This window comes from Lentinus tigrinus, assembly GCF_003813185.1.
Source record: "Lentinus tigrinus ALCF2SS1-7 unplaced genomic scaffold L226scaffold_5, whole genome shotgun sequence".
NCBI classification, from domain to species: Eukaryota; Fungi; Basidiomycota; class Agaricomycetes; order Polyporales; family Polyporaceae; genus Lentinus; species Lentinus tigrinus.
This window is the reverse complement of record NW_027137914.1, coordinates 1,090,638-1,106,567: the sequence shown is the minus strand read 5'-3', so window position 1 is coordinate 1,106,567 and position 15,930 is coordinate 1,090,638. Positions and strand designations below refer to the sequence as shown.

Genomic DNA, 15,930 nt, shown 5'->3' with positions numbered 1-15,930 from the left:
AGCTTCGTATAGACAGTCTGTTAGCGTGTGTATTACTGCCTAGGTACACGACCTGTAACTGCGAAGCCTGACGTAGAACGCCTGAATGCTAATCTCACAGCTCTTTTCCCATCTGGTGTTCGTAGTCGTGTGTTGGACTTCGGGATGCGTCCCAGGGTGAAACGCCATTCATACCGTTGAGGAACTTCTCACAACGAGAAGATACGCTTGATGCAAGCGCATATGATCGGAGAGGAAGAGAGCAACATTTAACTCAAACTTAAATTCAAATGTACGGTAGACTACTGCGATGTTATGGCAGGTACTACGTACTTTGTGTGGCGCGAAGGGCGGCGAATATCGAGCGCCATGGAGTGCCTGAAGTACATGTGGAGGGGGTTTGTACCATAATCATCCACTCCTGTGGAGTCCCGCTCGGCCCGCTGTGTCTCTGGCATGGTTCGGGTCAGGATACCAGTCATGCGGGTCCCGGTCGAGACGTCCGACGCCCCATGGACTGTACACCACTTGGCCACGCGCGTTCTGTCGGCGACGGAGAGCGTCAATACCCGAAGGCGAAAGTGGACTCGATGGAAGGGTTGCTTACGATCTTGTGACCATTGGACGTCCTGCTGTTCTGCGTCAATCCCAAACACATCCCATCTACGCGGGCCATAATCGGTGCTTCTCGCAGCAGGTGGCACCCTGTGGCCACTGCAAGAGGGTAGAATATATCAATACAAGCTTGTAGATTGCATTGTGACACAAGGACTCACGTTCACGTGTAGCCATAGCGTGTCTGAAGAGGCGGGTCATCCGGTCTTCCGCGTACGGATGAACTCAAAAGCGCCCTGTTCAAGGTCGTGAGTGAGATAATGTAATAGTGGACAGCGGAAGAATAAGAAGACGCACCGAGTCTGAAGATCCCGTAGCAGGGATTCTAGGGCTCCAGTCAGGTTGGAGAGCCGGCCGCGAACCGAGCTTCTGCCATGATGGACTCGTTCTCGGAGTCCCGGCAGGGTAGACGGCGAACGTCGTCTTGAGAAGTTTGTCTGTGAGAGAAGAGGGAGAGGGGAGGGGAGTGATGTATGTTTGGAGGACGAGAACGACCCATCCTTGGAGGTGTAGCTCAGCTGGTGAGGGAGGTGAAGAGGGTTGGGAGAAGCTGTAGGTCAACTCGAGGAGATGGCAGCCTTATATACCTGTCGCTGGTTATTGTCGACCTCCTCAATGGCGTGAGTAGGTCTGCAGCGCTTTGTCTTGGGTGCCGCACCTGGTATCTCCGAGGGGACCCGGAGTCTCAGGAGGTTACTGCGCATTGGGCACAATGTCGCTCTGGACTAATGTGCCGGCAATAGCGGCCTGAAATATGATCGGTCGCATAGCATGTCATGCAGGGTTGGACACGGCTTGTCACAGCACGCACCTTTCTAGACAGCCAGCGGGTCAATGCGAGTTGGAGTTTATGTAGTGAGACAAGACCGTACGCGTGTTGAGAGGCGTGAGGACTAGATCCGGATGATCCACGGCGGGATTTCTATTGTACTGTAATCGCCAGCACATCCTGTACTTCTGACCAGGCGTATAGGTTGTATGCACGGACGGACTAATGGAAGAAAGCGATCCTACGTTGAACATGATCAGCATGGACAGCACGGACTGCAACGCCGCCGGGCCATAAGAAGGCAGGCTCACCCGCTCGAGGAAGTGATCAACGCTTCGCTGCTGTAGGCGCGCTGGCAGTGCGCTCCAGTTGATCTTCTAATCGCCGATGACTTCCGGAACGACGTGACTATTGTCAAGGCTGTGGGCTCGGGTCCGGGCGCATGTATCGAACCTTGACTTGCCGGACAACATGGAAATATACATGGCTCTGGCACAGTACCAGGCCCCCGTTCCGGTTAAAAATTGCGGTTGTACCTGTAATCTGAGACTATTAGAAAGAGCAACGCATTCACTTACTGAGGCATCGATCTTCGAAGCCATTCACGTCAACTAGTGAGGGCTCGCCCTCTCCGAGGTTGCGGTCTTAGATTCTAACAGTTTCGATGCGTACATCTGGTTTTTGATACATACCAGTATGTTTGACTGCGCAACCGATGGTGCCTATACGTTAGAGGAGGCCCGTGAGGGTGCAGACGAGAACATCGTTTCGAAGGGGAATCCCAGGCCTCATAAGCGCCAACTTGCCCAATTAGGAAGATAAGATAAGATCTCGGGTTAGAGGCAAGTTGGAGGATAGTACACTGAGTTCTTGCCTCTGCCCTTCGCATTGGCACAACTCAACTATTCAGCTATCGTATGTGCTGAAGAAATTTTTGCTGAAGGTCCAGTACAAATATTGCTAAGATTGAATTTCGATGCACGCAGGACCCCCTTCCATGTCGCATGCAATGAAGTCTCACGGCGTAACAATTCAGGAAGACCCTCTGGACCTGTTTCAAATCTTGGGCTGACCGTACACCAGCGGTCAGCCTCCCCGGTTATGAAAGCCATCCGAGCTCGACGTTGGTACCGTTGGCCCCCACTGTTCCTCGCTCCTTGCTCATCCACACGCGTCCCGGCTCTACCCGTTTGATCTCTTCTTTCCTGCTACTCGACCGTGCCTCTGCTCTACGTTGATTTACTCTCCGGCCTCTTCTGATATGGCGCTCACCCCACCCACTATGATCGGGCTTGTGTTTGTCTTCTTGCTTACTATCGGTAGTTTGGGGACATTCGCGTACCGCGTATCTAGAGGGGCCCTCCGGACACCTGCTGTCAAAGTTTCTCAACCCGTCAAGGGCGAAGCGCGATGCATACAAGAAACCGCCGGGCGCGCCCATCCCCTCGTACGTGGTATTGAATCACCTGCTACGACTCGTGGGGCAGTCGAGGTCAGCCACTTTGTACTGAACCTAAGTACTTCGACTGACACGCTCATTTTGATTTCGTTAGCGCGGTGCGACTTCAGTGCGCGAGCTCCATCGTGTCGGACCCGCGCTGGAGGCAAGCGTCGAAGGATCCACCGCCCCGGAGGTCAGCATCACCAAGTGGAATAGCCGGAGGATTTCCGTCCTACTGCCAAGAAACCTTGGACCTTCATCCTCTTCCACCACCTCCGTCCAGGGTTTCACGCACGCTGTTCTCTCGCCTTCTCCCCTCCGCACTGTCGTCGTGAGCGACCACACTCCACACCCTTCGTCGATTGACTGTGACCCCACGTCCAGTCCCGCGTCCACTACTCCTTCGGAGCCCGACAGTCCCATGCCGCTGACCCCGGTCTCTGAGCTCGCCTCTCCACCCGCTGTTCCACTCGTTGATGCGACAGCTGGGCTGCATGAAGCCACGCCCACTTTCCCAACTCCGAGGCTGGAGGGAATGGCGCTCAGCAAAGTCTCCGTCTTCTGGCAGATGCTCCGCCTCCAGGCCAGCTTGACCAAGACGCTCAGGCATAAGCCCGTCCTCGACGTGGAACGCGGAGACCAATGCGACAGTCTTTCCGTGCCCAGGGAGATCGACGTACTCACCGACGCGACAGCCGAGCGGCCGGGGCAGAACTCACCGAGCGGGTTATGTGGCCATCATTCGCCTACGAATACACCGTCATGCATTTCTGATACTCAAGAGTCGCCTGCCACCCCACCTGCGGCCAAGCCTTCGGGAATGTGCGAGATGGTGGAGCGGTTCAGCGTAGACTCTGTGCGGGGGAGCATGAGTGTAGGGCGCGACACCCATGTCAGTGACAGCGACTCTGTAACCTCTGGCGACACGGCGTATTACGGCTGTTCGTAGTCGAACTTGGTTATGCGGCTGCAGGTGGATTGCTCTGTTACCTCCGAGTCCTTCAGATCAAGTATGCATATTGTTGGTGTTCTTCGCTCAACTATCAGACATTCCTCAGCACAGTCTAGGTTTTCGAGCAATCGTCCGTTTCCTGACCTGATATGATAGTCAATTGTGAGAGTTGTCACGTTAGCTTCTCTTCATCCTCCTCTCCTGAATGTCTGAAGTGCTAGGCTGTGAAGTATAAGTTAACGTTGAAGCGGCGTCCGAACGCTCACCGCTCAGATCCATCCTTCTAGCAAAGCTGACGTGAACTAGCACTTGAGCCTTGAGATCAGCGTTCAGTATGTCGTCGGCTTGTGCCGAGGCCATCAGACGCTCAGACGTTCAGCGACGTCACGGTCGAGGTCCGACCGTCTCTTGCGTTTCTCAGCCATCCTTCTGCGTCGCTGTGCTTCGAATATACCATCCTAGGGCTCTGACCGCGCTGCGCTTGAAAGTGACTCTGAAAGCATATGCATCTTCCCGTCTACTAGGCTCGCAAACGTTTTCTACACGGCTCATCGAACGCACATCGCCCGAAGGGTAGGCTCAGCAAGTTCGGCTGAAGATGTTGTGCAGGAGGCGTGTGTGGCTGAATTAGGGTGGTTGAACTTGAAAGACAACGACGGGTGCCTGTTATGTGTGCATGCCCCTTTTCGTGCTGCTGTGAGTCCCCAAGCTCCATCCTTTCAAACCATGATTGTCGATGCTCCTCAAGTTCATGTCCGCTTTTCCTCGTATACATCATGCTCTTCTGGGTTTCAACGTTGTACAATGATTGTGACTGTCGGAAGTACACGGGTTCACGGCTTGCCACGTTCATCTTCCGTATGCACACCCGGTCGGTGTCGCTGCTGTCAAGTTTTCCGACGACATCATGCAGACTCCACGAGACTGCAGCAGTGATCAATGTCATCCCCTATCCTTCCTCAAGTGTATAACCGAAACGACGTGTAGGAGCAGAGCATGCCCGCATGCAAGTTCGTATCCTTCAATGTTTATATTCAAACTGGTGCTCACGATACACTCCCCAAGCCTAATGTGGTCTCGATTGTAATCACAGAAGGATCCAATGGAAGAAGACAGATCCAAGGCTGACTTAGGCTGGGTCAGTGTTGTTAGCCTCCACGGGGGTACCTGGGGCCAGCAGTCGCGGCTTTCGTTCCTCCTCCTTGTCCGAGTACCACGTCCCCTTCGCCGACCTCGTCGCTCCTTCAGTCCTCCTGCCTTGCAACGACCTTGACCGCCATGACTAGCGTATCTCTAGCGCACACTGCGGCAGCACTACCGTTCAACGACGCAAGCACCGGCATGGTCTTCACACCCTTCATTATCATGGTGCTTGCCTTGTTGCTTGTGCTTACGCTAGTCATCCTCGTCACTCTGGTCGTCTTCATGGTTCGCAGCCACCGCCGCGTAGCTCAAGCCACAGAACAAGTGGCCGACGACGTCGAGAGTCAAGCGGTCAAGGACGCATACTTCGAGGTCGTCGACCATGGTGTCAAGTCAGCCTCGCTCTGGTCACGCCTCTCGTGCTGGATGCCTCGCCTATCTGCGCACGAGCCGGAGCCTGAGCTCCCTTGGACCGTCTACAGCGTTCTCCCGCACCTGCGCCCGAAGGCTCCGCTCCACGTTCGGCTACTCAAGGCAGTCATGTTCTGGAGGAAGGAGGAGGTCAAAGTGAGTTGTCATTTTATACCGTGTGTCTAGGGAGGCTCATGCCGTGTGGGTCTCGTATCAGCGCGAGCCCTTCACTGTGGCTGACGCGCAACGCGCCAAGGAGGAGCTAGAGGCAAGAACAAACACTCAAGCAGCCGCAGCTGCTTGCATGGTCCATTCGGAGGAGGACATGCGGCGTTGGTTGTCATCCGTTCAGATTCCGGAGATCGTCATCCACCTCTGCGACGACACGCCATGCACCATGTTCAACGAGGCCCCTGCTGCGATCCTCTCAAAGCCCGTCGATATTGTCTCTGAACTCGGCACTGCGTCGACGATGCCCGAGGCTAGCAGTCCCCTGCCGCTTGTATCAAGCTCAGAATCAGCCGCCGTCCCGCCTCTCCCACTAGGCGCTTCCTTGGACGCCCTCGAGATGCCAATGCCGTCGTCGACAGCTCCGAAGGACGAGGAGCAGATCGAGGAGTCGGTCAATGTATCCAACTTCTCGGGTAAGGCGTTCGTCCTAGGAGCGCCTCCGAAGAGGAAAGCCTCCTCTGGACTGACGCTCACTACGACAAGCGGCGACGTCGCTGCTTGTGTACCAGCTGCGACGTCTTCCCCGCCTGATGGGCCTCCAGATGCCGAGGCTGATCTCAAGTCCAGCGCAGCTTCGACAGGGCATGAGCTCGACTCCCCGACTCCCCTTCCGCTCGTCGCTGAGTCGGCCGCCTTCTCTGTCATTATTGCGAGCACCTCGTCCGCAACCTCTTCCCCGACCGCGGCAGATCCTATCCTCAGTCCTGCATCGACTGCATCTGAGCCCGCCTCTCCTATGCTCCTCACGCCCATCGCCGAGTCGGTCGACTTCCCTCTTGTCATCGTCCCCGCTCCAGCAAATGTCCTTGACATCTCTACGCCGTCGTCGACGGCCTTCGAAGATATCAAGGGCAAGGGGGAGGACGCGGAGTGCTTCAAGCTCGACGCTGGATGCTATAGGACACGCTGCGTCACTGGCTTCGACAGTCCCCTAAGGCTCGGGCTCGGGCTCAACCTTGAGGAGGTCCAGCGACTTGAGGAAGAGGAGCCGCAATTCGTCATCGGCGAGCTCTCCCCTGGCAACTCGGAGGACAGCATCTTCGACGACTCCCGTGACGAGGTGCCCTGGTTTATGAGGGCATCATCCAGCACCAGCTCGACCAAGTCGGTGCCTGATATCTGGCGTGCTCTCGAAGAGGTTGCCCCGGAGTCGTCGACGTACTCGGATAACTCTTCCTCGTCTCCAACCGCCGGACCCTCGCGGCTGCCCTTTGCTGGTATCCTTGAGGTCATCCAGCGCCACCTCCCTCCCTCAGAGTCCGTCGACAATTTCACCATCGGCTCGCTGAGCCCGTGGTCTACGTGCTCCGACATCCTCGATGTATACCCCCACGAGGAGGACGAGGAGGTTCACCACATCCGCAACCGCGACAGCACCAACCCGCCCGTCCCGCCTTACGGCTCCAACTCTATCAACGCCTTTACGAACACATGGCAGGCGTCGGCTCCGAGTTGGGGGATGTCGTTGGCATGGGGCGCGGCTCCGCTTCGAGCTCTGGCTCGAGAGTGGGTCGCGCTTTCGTCGCCGGTTGCTGGGTAGCACTACGAGGTGCTACCCTATGCCTTCTGATATGTTGGCATTTTGCCGCCATTCTGGGTAGAGTAGTTTTTCTCTGCTCAGATTAGAGCCGGCTTTCCCTTCTTTCTCCTCCTGTGTCTGCAGCTGTGTATCTGAACTTCTCGCTCTCGCTCTAGCTCTGTCTACTTGCATGTCGCCCTGCGCAATCTTTGAATTGGTGTTATTATAATCGATGAAATAGGTCCGGTTGCGTTGGCGCATGAGAGGTGCGTATTCTGTTCAAGCTCTTTATTGCGGTGGGATTGGTGCTATCACTTACGGGTCCTTGGAACTTCAATGGCACACAGTGGAAGCAGGGGCGCTGCATGTATAAGAGAAACGCGTAGTACCTGCGATCAATCGCGGCCAAGTGACTTGAAATGCCAGCTTCCGCACGGCGACGCATGGTTGATTAGGACCACGTCCACGATTAGAAGGTTCAAGGAAGCGTACCATCCAAGTCAAACGTTCTCGCGGCACTTCATTGCACGGTCTCATGAGCCTTGGGAGCGTGCTTGGAGTGGGGACCACATGACGGCACTCGTGAGGTTCCATGTCTCTCCAGGAGGATACAAATACCCGCCGGTCCACTTTGGCAGGCTCAAGCCGCACACAGGACCACAAGGTGAGCTCTCACTCTCCCTCACCACCCCGGACGAGCTGCCTAGCCGTACCTCAGCAAGGATGAGTCTGCCACCTCCGACGAAGAACCAAGCTTACTGCGACGTCTCCGCGTTCAATGCGGGAACCCTCAACATGCTCCTCGGGCAGCTCGTCGACGTCGCCATTGGGGATGAGATGACAGACCTGCCTGTGCTCTCCTTCGTGCTCCGCCACTCGCACACGGGCGACATCCTCCTCTTCGACCTCGGCATTCGACCAGACGTCGAGAACTATTCCGCCGGTGCGCTCCAACTCACGAAGAAGATGGGCATGACGCTCCACGGGCGCGACATCCCCGCCGCCCTCGAGAGGGGCGGGGTCTCCCGTGCGGACGTCAAGCACGTTGCGTTCTCCCACATCCACTTCGATCACACGGGTAACCCGGGCGCGTTCCCGAACGCAAAGTTCATCCTCGGGCACGGCGCTCTGAAGATCCTCGAGGAGCAGGGGCCGGTGTTCGAAAACACGCTCTATTCTATCGATGTGCCCCGTGAGCGCACGGTGTTCGTCAATCCCGAAGTTGGAATCTCTGAGCCGTCGGTGGAGGAGAAATGGGGGCCCCTTGGCCCGTTCCCACGGGCGCTGGACCTGTACAGTGACGGCAGCCTGTACATCGTGGACGCCCCTGGGCACATCCCGGGACACATCAACATCATGGCACGTACCTCTGCGGATGGGGGATGGGTGTACCTCGGTGGGGACAGCGCGCACGACTGGCGCCTGCTCACGGGCGAGGCGGGGATTGGGTGCCACCACATGTGGGGCTGCATTCATGAGGACCGGGCGAGTGCGGAGCAGACCATCGAGCGGCTTAAGGCAGTGGCGGCGACGCCGAGGGTTAGAGTGCTGTTGGCTCACGACAAGCCGTTCGTGAAGGAGGGGAAGGGATATTGGCCGGACAAGATCGCATCGCTCTGAGCCTCGGTCGAAGCGTTAACTCCAGCAGACGCTAGGTGTATTGGTCAGCCTCAGTGTGTATCCCGGTATTCGGTGTAGTCCGTTTCTTCGCTATTTTCGACCTCTGTAGCCATGCTTACCCATGACCGTAAGGATGGATATCCCGCCGATATTCTGAACAATCGGAGGTCTTGAGCGTCATAGTTGAACCGTCTTGAGAGTTGTCAGGCCGAGCCTGTGTAGTGATCCATGTATTCTCCTTGTCTATTACTGTATCCTGAGTGCGGCATCGGTGAGCGTGCGAAGAATAGTCATTGATACAACGTACATCTCTCATATCCACCTGCCAGATGACGCTGGGATGCGATAGAATCGGCAAATGGCCGGTGAACGTCACAAACCACGCCAAACGAATTCGGGTCCGTCCGAAGATGACTAGGCACGGTTGCGATAAATAGCGCGCGATGCGACATATAATGAGCGTGTTGTCAAGATGAATGGCCAAGACTTCGACCCCCTTACATTCTAGGTGAGTGGACTTCCCATTTGATTCTCATTATTTGAGTGAGCTCATGCGACCGGCCTCAGACCATGAGTTTGCCTCCGCCCGCCGAGAACCAGGCATTCTGCAAAGTCTCCGCCCTGGAAGGGGGTATAGTCACGTCCCCCACGGCCTTCTTCCTCGACCCCGACCCAGGAGAGCACCTCACTCTCCCTTCCCTCTGCTTTCTCGTTCGCCACTCCACCCTCCCGGAGACAATCGTCTTCGACCTCGGCGTTCACAAGGACTGGGCGACGCACGTGCCAGAGTTCGCTGAACTAGTGCGCAAGGGCGGCAATGACATGACTGCCCCGCAGGACGTCGCAGAGTCGCTAGTCAAGGGCGGACTTGACCCCGCGGACGTCACCTACGTCTGCATCTCGCACATCCACATCGACCACGTCGGCGACCCGTCCCAGTTCCCGAACGCGACATTCATCGTCGGTGCCGGGGCGCGAGAGCTGCCCGACCACACAACGGGCCAGACGCAGGAGTTCTCGACCAAGTGCTTCGAAGCCATTCCCAAGGAGCGCGTCAACTACCTTGACCTGTCGAGCGCTCCGCCAATCGGGCCCTTCGGGCATGCGCACGACTTCTTCGGGGACGGGAGCCTGTACATCGTCGACGCGCCGGGCCACCTGCCTGGGCACGTCAACATCCTCGCTCGGACCTCCGCGGACGGGGGATGGATCTTCCTCGCCGCTGACAGTGCGCACGACTGGCGCCTGATCAAAGGCGAGAGCAAGGTCGCGCGAAAGCCTGCCTGTGCGCATGTGGACGTGGCGAAGGCGGAGGCGCACATTTCCGATATTGCGAGACTGTGGAAGGAGAACAAGCGGGCGCACGTTATGCTGGCGCACGACCTCCCTTGGTACGAGAAGAACAAGGGAGGAGACGCATTTTGGCCGGGAGTGATCCCGCCGTTATGATGGGGATGGTTGTAGTACTGCTCTTCGGCTGGTACGAGAGAATGTATGTGTACTGCACTCGTGCAATGGTGAACGACTTACCGGCAAGACTTGCACTAGATATGCATAGAATACGGTGCTGTTTTATGCTCCAATACTGATCCGTCTGGCGTTGATTGAAGTAGGGAAGGGAAATTGATCAGAAAGGGTGTCTGCTCCGGTCAGTGCGTTTAGTCCGTTCTCTCGCAGTATGTTCTGTGTAGCGCTGCTCACCTGGCACAACGTGATGGACAATACTCCTCCGATATCGTGCCATGTCGGAAGTTCCAGTGGATAGCTGCGTCGCCTCAAGAGCCGTCAGCGTGCATATCGCATATGTCCTCCCCTATGTAAGGTCGCCAGATACTGCGGTGACTCGGAGTGTGTGAGAAATTGTAAATGTTGCAACGTACAACTGTCAGGCACACCTGCGAGATGACGTCAGGGAGCGGCGGGAACGGCACTTGTTAGACCAGTAATCTCAGTCTGTCGGTCAGGCGAACACTACTTGCATGGCGATCGAGAAATCGAGGTCTGATCTGTCCGGGTGTCCGACCGGATGCAGTACGATACAGATGCTGCGGGAATTATCGCGAGATGCATCATATAAATCGAGTGCGCTGAACAGTCCAGTGGCCAAGCCTTCGACCTCTTCGATCCAATGTAGGTAGCCGTCTCTCCCAAGTCATTACATAGTTGAGCTCATACCTGCGGTAGACAATGAGCTTACCTCCGCCCGCCGAAAACCAGCCATTCTGCAAAGTCTCTGCCTTGGAAGGAGGCTTCGTCCAGGGCCCAACTCTCTTCTTCATGGACCCCGACCCGGGAGAGTTCGCCGTCAACCCAGCCCTCTGCTTCCTCATTCGCCACTCCACGCGTCCGGAGACGTTCGTTTTAGACCTGGGGCTGCACAAGGACTGGCGCGCACACATGCCAGACTACGCCGAGCGGATGCGCCAGGTCGGCGCGGACATGAGCGTCCCGCAGGACGTCGCCGAGTCGCTCCTCAAGGGCGGACTTAACCCCGCAGACGTAAACTACGTCTGCATCTCGCACATCCACATCGACCACGTCGGCGACCCCGTTCCGTTCTCCGGTGCGAAGTTCATCGTCGGGTCCGGGGCGCGTAATCTGCCCGACCACACGACCGGGCACACGCAGGAGTTCTCGACCAAGTGCTTCGAGGCGATCCCTAAGGAGCGCATCGACTACCTTGACCTCTCCAGTTCCCCTCCGATCGGCCCGTTCGCGCATGCGCACGACTTTTACGGGGACGGGAGCCTGTATGTCGTCGACGCGGCAGGGCACCTGCCCGGGCATATCAACATCCTCGCCCGGACATCCGCTGACGGGGGATGGATCTACCTCGCTGCCGACACCGCGCACGACTGGCGCATAATCAAGGGCGAGCGCAAGATCGCGCGCAAGCCGTTGTGCATCCATGCAGACGTCGAAAAGGCCGAGGTGCACATTGCAAACGTCATGAAACTCATGGAGGGGAACAAGCGGGTGCAAGTGCTACTTGCGCATGATATCCCCTGGTACGAGAAGAACAAGGGAGGGGATGCGTTCTGGCCGGGTGAGATACCGTCCTTGTAAGGTGACTGGGTGTAGGGTCCTGCTAGATACTTGAGTCCGTCAGAGAACGCAATAGTATGATGGTGGCGTGCCTAACATTGTACTGCAACGCGCAGCATCGGCTGAGGCTGGTTCTAGTTTTGTAAGCTGAATGGATGATGGGAAGAGACTGCAAAAGACCCCAGAAGAATGAGCGAAGCGGATCGATAATGAAGCACTATACCTTCATCTCTCAAATTTGTGCGTTTAACGAACAAGGCAGCGCAAGACCGACCTTTCTCACATGAGCAGGCTGCGTCTATCATGGCAAGGTCCGACGTCGTTATTGGTCGCCAAATGGTGCAATAAGGCCATGCAGGAAAACAGCATCAGAGCATATCGACGAGAATCGTACATGGTTTGTGCATTCCTCACCGCAGATCCATTCTTCGGCGCACTCGGAATGCCACGCAACCTCAGATGCGGCAGATACGATGCGTCCGGCTAACGATCCGGATAACATTTGCAGTGCGAGTACGACAGTGGGCGCAGGGGCAAACGCCTCCGCCTTCCGATGGCGACTGAAAGAGGCATGTGGATCTCCCTGCTAATCACCGCAATTCCCGCTGAAAGACAAGAGAGGGCTCCAGGGCGAACAGAAGCAAGCGAATCACATCCGCCCTTGTTCTCGACAAAATCGGAGACGCCGAGCAAATCCGACATGAGAGCAACAAATGCCATTTCGAGCAATGGCGCGTTGACGAAGCAAGGGCGAGCACAAGGGAACTCGGCAAGAAGAAGGCGTCGTAGCGAAGCGGAGGCGGAGATACTTTGTGTTCTCCGGGAGAACACGAACAGCGAGCGGCCTCGACAGACGGTGTCAACGCCGGCGGCGGAGGGAGAGCGGCGGGAGAAGGTAGCAGCCGCAGGAGACAAGTACTGTTTGTCGAGCGGAGTCGAGGTGAAGTGGGGGGAATCGGGGAGAGGAGGGGGACGAGGAGGACTGCGGTCTGGAGCCGGGCAATTAAAAGAAGGCCATTGGTAGATCTGATTAGATGAGGTAAGACGATGCGTACAAACTGAGTAAAGGGAAGTAAGCGGCAAGATAAGATCAGATTTGTATGCCGGATTAGTGCAGATTCCATCGGCTAATAAAGGACAGACACAAAACGAGCGAGCCGGAGTTCGGATGCGTGTCGCGACGATGGACGGCTCGCGGGTCTGATCCTCTCACATCCTCCTTCGCTCTCTTCCTCCATTCCTTCCTTCCCTCCTCTCCGTTCCTTCCACCCCGCCACGCCCTCGTCGTCCCGCCCGACGTCGACGCGCCCCATGCCCGCGAGGACCCTCCCGAACACGTCCTCGGGCCCCGCCCTCAGTCCTCCTCGTTTCTACACACGCGTTGCCCCTCACACGCCGCCCTCGTCGCATCCTTACAGGGACCCATACGACGACAGGACCGTAGAGTCCACATTTCACGCCGTTGCCATGCCCCCTCCGAACTCCCGTACGGACCCAGATTATGCCGCACAACCAGGATGGTCGCCGCCGCCGCCGCCACGCATATACCCCGACCCTTCTACGATACCCCCACATTGGCAGATTCACCCCGCCACGATCCAGCAGTTTCGCGATGGACGCACGTACGTGCCTCCGCCTCCCGTGCTACAGAGCTCCCGCCTCCCTTGGCAGCAACCCTACACACGTACGGTTCAAGCGCAACCCTTCAACACGCCCCCGCCCCCACCGCTACCGCACAAGGTTTGGATTCTCGACTGCAAAGGCTGCGGCACGTTCCTCACCAACCGAGGCATGAAGGTGAGCGAGCCTTCTCCGCCTGGTCATTCATACTTGTACCTCGTATTCTCCTCCCCTGTTCAATATATCGTTACGGCACAAATATGCGGGCGGGCAATTTGCCGCCATTCCTTGGATCGCATTTCTAGCGATTGTACCCGCTATCGGCCACACTGACAACTCGTGCTTCCAGGCTGTCCTTCTATTACGTCCCAACGTCCCTCTCTACTCTACGGATGCCTTACCTATCAACTGTGCCGCTTTTTCGTCCGAGGCGGAAGCTTCAACACCTGTGGCTACCTCCTCGGTATCGTCCTTGTCGTCTGCACGTCCTTCCATCTCCGCGACCAGTGGCGATATCCCGCAGGCCGCCGGGTCGACAGAGCGGTCTCCCTCGCGTACCTGCGAATGTCTCACCCAGACGTTGTGCTGCCATGGTTGCGGCAACCCGGTAGGGTACATGATTGTATCGCCGTGTCAGCGATGTACCTCCTCGATCACGGTGAACAACCGCGCCACGAACGGTCATCGCTTCGTCTTTTACTCCAGTGAGATAACGGCCTGTGAACGACACTACATACAGGGAGAACGAGGTGTATATCCGTTCCATCCACCCCCGCCAGCGCCTCCCCTCCAGGTCATACAGACCGGTCTGGCGGGATTAACCATCGGGACACCCTCGCGGTCGTCTCCTCCGGTGCAGGTCCCTCCATCTCCTCCCTCGCCCAGCACGCCTGCCTCGATGCCCCCTTTATCGCCTGGACCTGCGCTTCCCGGAAGAAGAACGTCAATCGATTATCTCCCAACGCCTCCTCCAGAGTCCGACAACCCGCTCGACCCACCCGCACGGCTAGCGCCTTCCGCATCTGTCCCCGCATCAGCCACTGCGCGCCGCTCAACTGTCAGCGTGAGCACGAGCACGGGTTTGAGTTCCGCGCCTGTTCGCGGACCATTAGAGGATGCCCGTCCGCTTCCTCCACCCGTCCCTCCTAACTCGCACTCCGTGTCTCCGTACGCAGGAAACGCACCCAACCTCGCATCGACGCACGCATCTTCACCTGTGCCTCCCTCCGCCTCACGCGCCCGCGCTGCTACCACATCGGCTGCCTCGTCTGTCGCCAATCTCTTGAATGCCCCTCCATTACATGGCTATGTTGTGGGCGGCAGGACGATCTTCCTCCAGCGGCCGTTGCATCATCTCATGCAGCCGGTCCAACCGCCTCCGCCTCCCGCACCTGTCCCGGAGCCGCTGAAAGCGGGCGAGGTGCTGTATTGGCATCACCTACTCAAGAGTGGCGAGATTCCCGCGGTCACTGAGGACCCGCGTGCACGCGTGGGTAAGTCCGAGTCGAAGGACGAAAACCCCGGTCGGCGGAACACGATTCCCAGCGGAATCGTTGCCGGGCGGTGATGCGCTCCCCCGTGTCCGGGCCGACTTACCTGTCTGAGCGAGCGGAGGCCTGAGGGTCCTCGCTCTGCCACTCCTCGAGCGCCGCCAGTTGCGTTCCAACGAAGATAACCTCGTTCTCCCCGGAGTTCGAACGGACGGACTATCTATTCCTGTTTATTCCTCATTAACACTGTATATTTTGCGCCACAAAACGGAACATCCTCGCGAGTCGCCATGGGTGCCGGACAGCGAAGCGCTGTGCGTCGAATTCGAGTTCAGTGCTTCGCTGTCCGGCGACGAGCGTTTGCGCTGTGGACGTGTCCACGGCCGGACGTGCGTGCTATGTTCCATGTATTGGCCGGCGGCCTACGCTATGATTTTTCTCATCGTTGGCTGTCTCATGTCCCCCACGTTACGATCGAAACGTTCTCTCTCAACCACGCTTCTTGACACGCCATGCCCGCACGCCCGCGCAAAGAACAGACTGCCCCCCTCCCCCTCTGTCGATACCCCGCACATTCCCGCTGCCTCCCGCGTCCCGCGTCCCACTCACCATTGTATCAATCACCACCCACCCGTCCTCGCGCCTCGCACACTCGTCGTTTACTCTGGAAACCGGGAGGCGTCAGCCTCGCCTTCCCGTCTATCATCATCGATCATCAATCCATCTGCTGTGGTCGCTCCTCTAAGCTCTTCTTGTAACATTGGTTAGGCCCGCCCGTCCCTATGTAAGGGCCTTTATCTTATTCTTGGTGTCCTCCTCGGTATCTCGTCTCGCGTCCTTTGTTGATCCAATATCCATCGTCGTGCTTGCATCCCCTCCGTTTTGCGTTTGCATCGCGTTGTTGTCCTCTTCCCCCTCCTCCCTCCATCCTCTCGCACCGGCCTGCACCTCCGCCTCCTCCTCCCGCCCTCCTCCGAATCCACACTTGTCATCCGTAGACCTCATTGACATCTATCTTCCCCGTGTCGTCGTCCGAGCTTATCGTCACCCCCGCCCGCCCCCAATGTATCTAACCGCCGTATATCATTGTCCACA

General features: G+C 57.3%; 7 protein-coding genes across 7 annotated transcripts; all 7 read left to right on the top strand.

The window, feature by feature from the left end:
* Window positions 1-2,624: 2,624 nt before the first annotated feature.
* Window positions 2,625-3,846, top strand: L226DRAFT_558395 (uncharacterized protein; the record flags this gene model as incomplete). The annotated part of the gene is made up of 2 exons (XM_067683240.1): window positions 2,625-2,810; window positions 2,917-3,846. The coding sequence occupies 2 exons, from the start codon at window positions 2,625-2,627 to the stop codon at window positions 3,751-3,753; spliced, it is 1,023 nt and encodes a 340-aa protein (XP_067539047.1). The 3' UTR covers window positions 3,754-3,846.
* Window positions 3,847-5,034: 1,188 nt separating this feature from the next.
* On the top strand, window positions 5,035-7,081 carry L226DRAFT_568109 (uncharacterized protein; the record flags this gene model as incomplete). Its single annotated transcript, XM_067684129.1, has 2 exons — window positions 5,035-5,466; window positions 5,528-7,081. The coding sequence occupies 2 exons, from the start codon at window positions 5,035-5,037 to the stop codon at window positions 7,079-7,081; spliced, it is 1,986 nt and encodes a 661-aa protein (XP_067539046.1).
* A 234-nt stretch (window positions 7,082-7,315) lies between these two features.
* Window positions 7,316-9,019, top strand: L226DRAFT_293784 (Metallo-hydrolase/oxidoreductase). Its single transcript, XM_067673646.1, has 4 exons — window positions 7,316-7,326; window positions 7,408-8,757; window positions 8,813-8,957; window positions 9,010-9,019. The coding sequence occupies exon 2, from the start codon at window positions 7,631-7,633 to the stop codon at window positions 8,678-8,680; it is 1,050 nt and encodes a 349-aa protein (XP_067539045.1). The 5' UTR covers window positions 7,316-7,326; window positions 7,408-7,630; the 3' UTR covers window positions 8,681-8,757; window positions 8,813-8,957; window positions 9,010-9,019.
* A 7-nt stretch (window positions 9,020-9,026) lies between these two features.
* L226DRAFT_610389 (Metallo-hydrolase/oxidoreductase) lies at window positions 9,027-10,330 on the top strand. Its single transcript, XM_067686152.1, has 2 exons — window positions 9,027-9,188; window positions 9,248-10,330. Exon 2 carries the CDS (start codon window positions 9,251-9,253, stop codon window positions 10,127-10,129), a length of 879 nt encoding a protein of 292 aa, XP_067539044.1. The 5' UTR covers window positions 9,027-9,188; window positions 9,248-9,250; the 3' UTR covers window positions 10,130-10,330.
* A 468-nt stretch (window positions 10,331-10,798) lies between these two features.
* Window positions 10,799-11,815, top strand: L226DRAFT_502988 (Metallo-hydrolase/oxidoreductase). Its single transcript, XM_067677912.1, has 2 exons — window positions 10,799-10,810; window positions 10,865-11,815. The coding sequence occupies exon 2, from the start codon at window positions 10,868-10,870 to the stop codon at window positions 11,744-11,746; it is 879 nt and encodes a 292-aa protein (XP_067539043.1). The 5' UTR covers window positions 10,799-10,810; window positions 10,865-10,867; the 3' UTR covers window positions 11,747-11,815.
* Window positions 11,816-13,036: 1,221 nt separating this feature from the next.
* Window positions 13,037-14,912, top strand: L226DRAFT_543803 (uncharacterized protein; the record flags this gene model as incomplete). Its single annotated transcript, XM_067682225.1, has 2 exons — window positions 13,037-13,522; window positions 13,695-14,912. 2 exons carry the CDS (start codon window positions 13,037-13,039, stop codon window positions 14,910-14,912), a joined length of 1,704 nt encoding a protein of 567 aa, XP_067539042.1.
* A 234-nt stretch (window positions 14,913-15,146) lies between these two features.
* Window positions 15,147-15,777, top strand: L226DRAFT_293691 (uncharacterized protein). The gene has a single exon (XM_067673645.1). The coding sequence runs from the start codon at window positions 15,241-15,243 to the stop codon at window positions 15,601-15,603; it is 363 nt and encodes a 120-aa protein (XP_067539041.1). The 5' UTR covers window positions 15,147-15,240; the 3' UTR covers window positions 15,604-15,777.
* The last annotated feature ends 153 nt before the right edge of the window (window positions 15,778-15,930 follow it).